We start from the raw sequence: 6,594 nt of genomic DNA on the forward strand, positions 1-6,594 counted from the left end.
ATTGGCCCACAATGAAGGAAGATGCACTTGAGCTCATCAAGAAGTGTGATAAATGTCAGAGGCATGCCAATATTCACCATCAACCTACTCCCGATTTGAAGTACCATACTAGCCCGTAGCCCTTCGCGCAGTGGGGAATCGACATCTTCGGTCCTTTCCCGCTGGCAACCGGGAAAGGAGGTCCTTGGTTGTGGCAGTAAAATACTTTATGAAGTGGGTGGAAGCCAAGCCCCTGGTAACTATCACAGCTCGTAACATACAAAATTTCTTTTAGAGGAGCATAGTATGTCGCTTCGGGCTACCTCGGGTGCTGATATCCGACAATGAAAAGCAGTTCGAAGATATTAAGTTCCAAAACTAGTGTGCTGAGATGGGGATTCAGCAAAACTTCACCTCGGTGGCACACCCTCAAGCAGATGGACAAGAAGAAGTAACTAACAGGGTGATACTTCACAGATTGAAAGATCGCCTAGCCCGGGCAAAGGGTTTGTGGGTGGATGAATTGTCTAGTGTCCTTTGGAACTACCAAACTACTATCAAGACCACGATGGGTGAGACCTCCTTCAATCTCACGTATGGTATAGAGGCGGTGATCCTGATAGAGATTGAGGTACCCACATTGCGACTTGAGGTCTATGATGAGGAAGCAAACGACGACGAGCTCTGTACCAACCTAGACCTGGTAGAGAAGGTGCAAGACCTGACCTACATCTGGAATATGGCATACTAGCAGAGAGTAGCTCGGTACTATAATGCTCGGACCAAAAAGCAGCAGTTTCGTGTCGATGACCTAGTTCTCCTGAAAGTTATGGTACCTAAGCAGCAGTTTCGTGTCTTCAGCTCTTTGCAACATATTGCTGAGCTCTTGCAAGCTGACATTCAGCTTGTTCATGTTATAGTTCATGACGAACAGATTGAAGGAAGGAGGCAAAGAATTAAGGATAGCGTCTATCTGGGTCGCAAGGTCCAGCCCGGATCCAAGAGCCTCCAGTTCGTTGATATATCCCATCATCCGAAGACAATGATCGTGAACTTGTTGGCCCTTGGTCATTTGTGCGGTCATGAACTGTTTCAAGACCTTTTGTCGAGTAGAACGATTCTGCTCTTCATACATTGTCCTGAGACTGTCCAATATGTCTTTGGCAAGTTCGATCTGATCGAACTGCCTCTGTATCGGGTTGTCCAAGGAGGCAATGATGTAACACCAGGCAAGGGAGTTTTTCTCCTCCCATTCTTGATAGTCTCTCCTTCGGGCCTCAGAAGCCCTATCACCCGGACGCTCCGGGCAGGATTCTTTGCCACTTTGTCCAGCTTTTCAGAAACTACGACCAGCATAAGGTTCCTGTACCAGTCAGCATAGTTTGGGCCCTTCAACTTGTTGTCATCAAGCAATTTTGTAAATGATCCGTTTGCCATTTTCTGATTAAAGAGCAAACATCAGTCCACAACCTAATTTGATTCATGTTCAGTTCATAGATATGGATTTTAATCTACGTTCCATTTCCATTTATTCGCCTCTGAGATTTCCCTCGAAATGTGGGAAATCACATAGGGTGCATGGAGCCAACTGTTTCAGCTGCATAACCCCACCACCTTTCTGTGAATGATCATATCCACTCATCATATGAGTTTTCCCTTTGGCCTCTGTCAGACAAGGTTCAGAGCCGTTTTCAGGTAAACCTTTCTGTCCAGTCAGTGCTTACCCATCATATTCGTGAACGCCAAGGTACCGTGAGAGAGTTCCCATTTTCTGGTGAAGCCCCTCCCACATCGGTCTATGACGCCCCTATCATCTTATGAAACACTCAGACAAGCCCAATAGCAAATGGATAGCCCATTTTATGGTGCGTTTCCTCATTACTGAAAGACCCATCCTCATGCTAATGACGGAAAGCCTTTAGAGAGTTCATCATATGAATCTCCCTATCACATGGACTCATATTAGCCGGAGGGAACAATTAATTAGGCCCTAGTTCTTATTTTAGGTCAAACCAAAGTGGCTCCCACTGACTTTCATAAAGCCAGATTTTGGTGGGCCTAAAACGGCTAGGGTTCCGCACGTAACCTCTTGATGAGGTGTGGGGCCCACCACTGAGGGAGGTCATCCGATGACCAAAAGGGACACCATGGCAATGATGTGCATTCAGCCATGGTGTGCGCAAGAGCCACTGTCGATTCAGCATGGGCCAAGTACTTATGGCCCATGTACGTAGCACATCACACATCCATACATCACATGCAGGAATAAAATGATCCAATCAATTAATCATCTATAAGGCCCATTTGAAGCCCATTTTAAATCCATAATATTAACCATTAATATTATCTAGGTATATGGGCCAAATGGTTCAGCCCATATAGCTTTAAATGTTAAGTGGGCTTTTAGCAGTTTTAACCTTTTAAAACTGGGCCTTTACAGGTTGGGCCGAATTAACCATTTAATTAAACACCAATCCTTAGGCCCATTAGTGGGAAAATTAGGGCTGACTTTCAGCCTTGATTAAACCCTTGGTTCGGTTCAAACTATTTGAACCAATCTTGGTTCGAATGGGTTTAGGGTTTGATCTTTAATTAAATCTTTAATTCAAGAAAATAATCTGAAATTAAATACTGATAAAAGAAAAACAAGAATTAGTCAATCAAGGCTGTTCGCACAATCCATCCTGCAAAACAGAGGTTAGATCATAGAATGCAGTTTCACAAACTGCAAATCGCAGTTAACGTTTCTCCCATCTGCAAAATCTCCTTCTCTGCGAAATCTCCTTATCTGCGCCGCCATCTTCGATCCAAAGTAAAATAAATAGAAATTCTATTTCTATTAATAATTACATCAGATCGAATACCTATACATTGAGTCTAGAAAAATAAAAAAAAATTATTTATAGACCAAAAATTAATTCAAGAACTATAGAATCGTAGGTTCCCTGCGCCAACCAAGAATTCGATCTCCTCTTGTACGAACAACCCATAAATCAAGAAAATCATAAAGAACAATTCTAAATAATAATCAGATTTATGTAAAATTAATTTCAGATTATTCGCCCATTAATTTTGGGAACGGAATTTCCCAAAACCCATATCTGCGCAAATCGGGTAGAACACCTTCTGCCCATTTGCACAGGTTCAGATCTGAAACAAGATGGTTCAAGATTTGAACCATGGCTCTGATACCACTGAAGGGATGAGAGATCCATCCCATGGATGCCCAAAGATTGCGGAATAAGGGGCGAATTTCATAAATTTTTCTCTCCCTTCAACTGGGAATCGCATTCCCTATTTAGAAAATCATATTTTCAATGATCATTCTTGAACCTTAAACTGAACCAGATCTGAACCAAAAGGAGTATGAGAGAATTATACCTGATACGGAGAAGTAATATCTCCCAACGAAGGTGTTCATGCCCAAGGAAGGATCCAAAGACTGCTCCCACTGAAGATTGCGCAGTGCAGGATGGAGCAGAATCAGCAGTGTTCTTCTCTAAGAACTCTGTCCATCGCAAGAATATGCAGAATGGTACATGAGCACAACTTCCTTTCAATCATTTCTTAAAGAACTGATGTCAAGATCCAATCTTGACTTCTCCCACTACTGGAGATCGAACTGGCAAACAGGGCAGCAAGAACAGGAAGGCGGCAAGAGAGTATTCGCAAGGTGCAGAATTCTCTGTTCTTGTTTTCAGCACTAAAGGAAATCTGATTGTGTCTCTTAGGCCGCCGCCCCCTTCTTTTGTTAACCTAAAAGATCAGCTCCTAATCCAATTAGGAGCAGCTTATCCAAATCATATTTGGATAAGACTTCTCTTTAGGTGATAGGGATAAACCCTTATCTTATCTACAGATTAGATTAGCTTTCCCTTAATCTCATTAGGAGGTTTCTAGATCTGAATCATATTCAGATCTGGACTCTCTGAGTGGATAGGATTAAGACCCTATCCTATCTGCTAATCCATCTCAGAATTCGCCCCTTTAATTAACTAAATAAATAGCCCATTTCGAAATGGGCTTTAGGCCCATTAAGTTTATGTGCTCACTTATCCTTCCTAACTGCTGCCCAGTTGGGCTTCCATGTATGGCGTGGGACCCAAGCATTGATCTATACATCAGCCACATGGGTTCAGTCCAACCTTTGTTACAAGGCCTGGCCGAACACAATGTTAAAGACAGTGCACCCCTTGAAACCCATCGAATGGACTCTATGGGCCCAACACTTACCCTAAGTGGTCCCTGAGCCAAGCCACCTTGCAACACCCAGGGACTGTGGGCAGATGCAAGATTAGTCCATCAAGTATTATCCTCAATGGTCTTACACTTAACCTCTCAGCCCATAATGATCACATACTGCCCGACAAGAGAGGACCTCTCCCTCGGCTGCAAGGAACAGTGTTGCACTCTCTACTTATATGGATCCCGGGAATTAAAACCTTTTTGCAAACATTTGAGAAACCATAATATATATACTTTTATATCTCATATAAAATATACTTTGCAAAACAAATCTCAACGGTTGAAATCGGCTGCCGGCAGTCTTGGTTTCCATCAGTGAGAGTGCATCCCCGATCATTACCTTTGTCCGACAAAGGGGCTGATCCTGTCACTATGATCACCCACTCAGATGAATTCTCGGACTGTCCCAACATACCCAGGTTTTGACCCACGCCAAGGATCTCACTGATTGGTACATCAAAGACAGCCCAATCCGACACCTAGTGCAGTATCATAATCGAGTCTAGGGGTCGGGTGTAACTTTCCAATTTTGCCCATCAATCTCCAAGGTCTAGGGCAATACTAGAAATCTGGTCCAGTTCATAGATTCAATTAATCCTACACTGTATGTGCCTAGGGTCTCACCCTGGTAGCTGAGACAGGCCACTGCAACCGACTTGGTGGCACTACAGTGTCAACCTTGTCAGGATAGGTCTCCCCAGACCGATCCACTGGCTGTGAACATTCTAAACTAACACGAGTCTCATTAAGTGTCCAGTTTAAGGGTATTACACAGAAACATACCAAGGGAACATGAATCAAATATGCACTTTTATTCATTTACAATAAACTCATAAAGTGCATCATTCTGATTGAAGCTAAGGGCATACAAAACTGTCTAACACTCTTCCCCTTCCATAGTCTCTTCGCTGAGGAGATCGCTGCTCTCCTCCTCCTCGGAGTCGGGGTCCTTAGCTGCCTCAAGGGCCATCTCCTCGGTGTTCTTTGATGTTGTGATGGTGTTGAGGTTGAGGTGAGGAAACTCACGTCGGGTCAACCACCTGCTGTTCTGGTCTCAAAGAGCAGCTCGCGTTGTTCCGCCGAAGACGTATACTCCTCGAATGCCTTGATCTTCGCCTCCACCATCGAACGAAGCAGGATGTCAGTCCGCTCCTTCACCAGCTCCTCGAGGTTCTAGACTTCTCTCTTAAGGGCCGTCTCGCGCTTCTTCAGCTCCTCCTTCTCCGCCATCGAAACAGTCAACAATTATTTCTGAGACCGCGCATCCCTCAATAATTTGTTGTTCTCGCTACGAGCCAAGTTCAGTTTGGAGTGAGCCTTGCGAGATGACTCCTCGGCCTCAAGAGCTCGCTTCAAGTTCATCTCAGACTAGTAGACTAGGGCATGGATTGAAGAGTTCACCTGACAAGAGAAGAAACGAGACATAAGTATTGAGAAAAAAATCTAAGTATAGAAGGATTGAAGGTTGGGTACATACCACCGTGCAATGTGTCGCCGCTCTTCCCCCAAGCTGAGTGGCCGATAGTTCAGCCCACCGAGTAACCTCTTCAAGGAAGACCGTGTCTTTGCTCTTGAGGAGACCAAGCTTTAGGCTCAAGACGCTTCGAGCTAGGTTATCGCTACTCGATGAAGAAGCCTCCTAAGCTTGCTAGGCCTCGAAAGGTGTAGTTTCCTTGGGCAATTGGCATGGGGAAGCCCTATCCTAGTCCTCCTCGACTAGGTCGATTACCGGGGACTGTTCGGTGTTGGCTGGGGGTTTGGAGGTGGTGACACCAACACCCAAAGTGGGAACCTCCTCTTGAATGTGGGCCTTCTTGGAGGTCCTCTTCTTTTTCTTGCCCTTCTACATGCCTTTGAAGAGCTTGTTGGCAAAAAAGTCAGCCATGATGACTACAAGAAAGTAACGAACAGAGTTAGATGCAACATCAAAGTAAAACAAAATAAGAAAAAGAGTACAACAGTTAGCGACCTACCGGGAGGACTTAGGCCGGCCTACACAAGATTCTCTTTGGTCACAAAGTTCTCGAACTTCAAGCTTAGCTTCGCCCAAGCCCGGACTTCCTCCTGCACTTTTTTGTCCAGCCTAACGTCAGGGTCCTAGATGGCGGGTCTCCAGTGGGTTGGAAAAGGCCACCCTTCAGCATTACGGACTACAAAGTAACGCCTCTTCTAGGCCGGGACTTGGTTGGGGAGCTCGTGTAACAACTTATACCCGGGGAGATGTGACATGTAGTAACTACGCTTGTGCTCGGGTAGAACACAAGCATAATTATTCTGGATGGAAAGGATTGAGGAAAAAAATGTCGGGGCCAAGAGGTCGAATATAGTTGTGAAAAAGGGAGATGGTACCTACAATATTGTGAATGGAGT

The 6,594-nt window shown here is 44.7% G+C and overlaps 1 protein-coding gene across 1 annotated transcript; it reads left to right on the forward strand.

Annotated features, from left to right (window-relative positions):
- Positions 1 to 370: 370 nt before the first annotated feature.
- LOC148803531 (uncharacterized) lies at positions 371 to 730 on the forward strand. The gene has a single exon (XM_088896576.1). It carries the CDS (start codon positions 371 to 373, stop codon positions 728 to 730), a length of 360 nt encoding a protein of 119 aa, XP_088752702.1.
- Positions 731 to 6,594: the final 5,864 nt, after the last annotated feature.

This window comes from Nelumbo nucifera, chromosome 1 (assembly GCF_055504915.1).
Source record: "Nelumbo nucifera cultivar China Antique chromosome 1, China Antique-T2T, whole genome shotgun sequence".
In the NCBI taxonomy this organism is placed as follows: domain Eukaryota; kingdom Viridiplantae; phylum Streptophyta; class Magnoliopsida; order Proteales; family Nelumbonaceae; genus Nelumbo; species Nelumbo nucifera.

Bases quoted from the DNA above. Each gene is read 5' to 3' on its own strand.
- LOC148803531 (XM_088896576.1), top strand. From the start codon at position 371: ATGGGGATTCAGCAAAACTTCACCTCGGTGGCACACCCTCAAGCAGAT.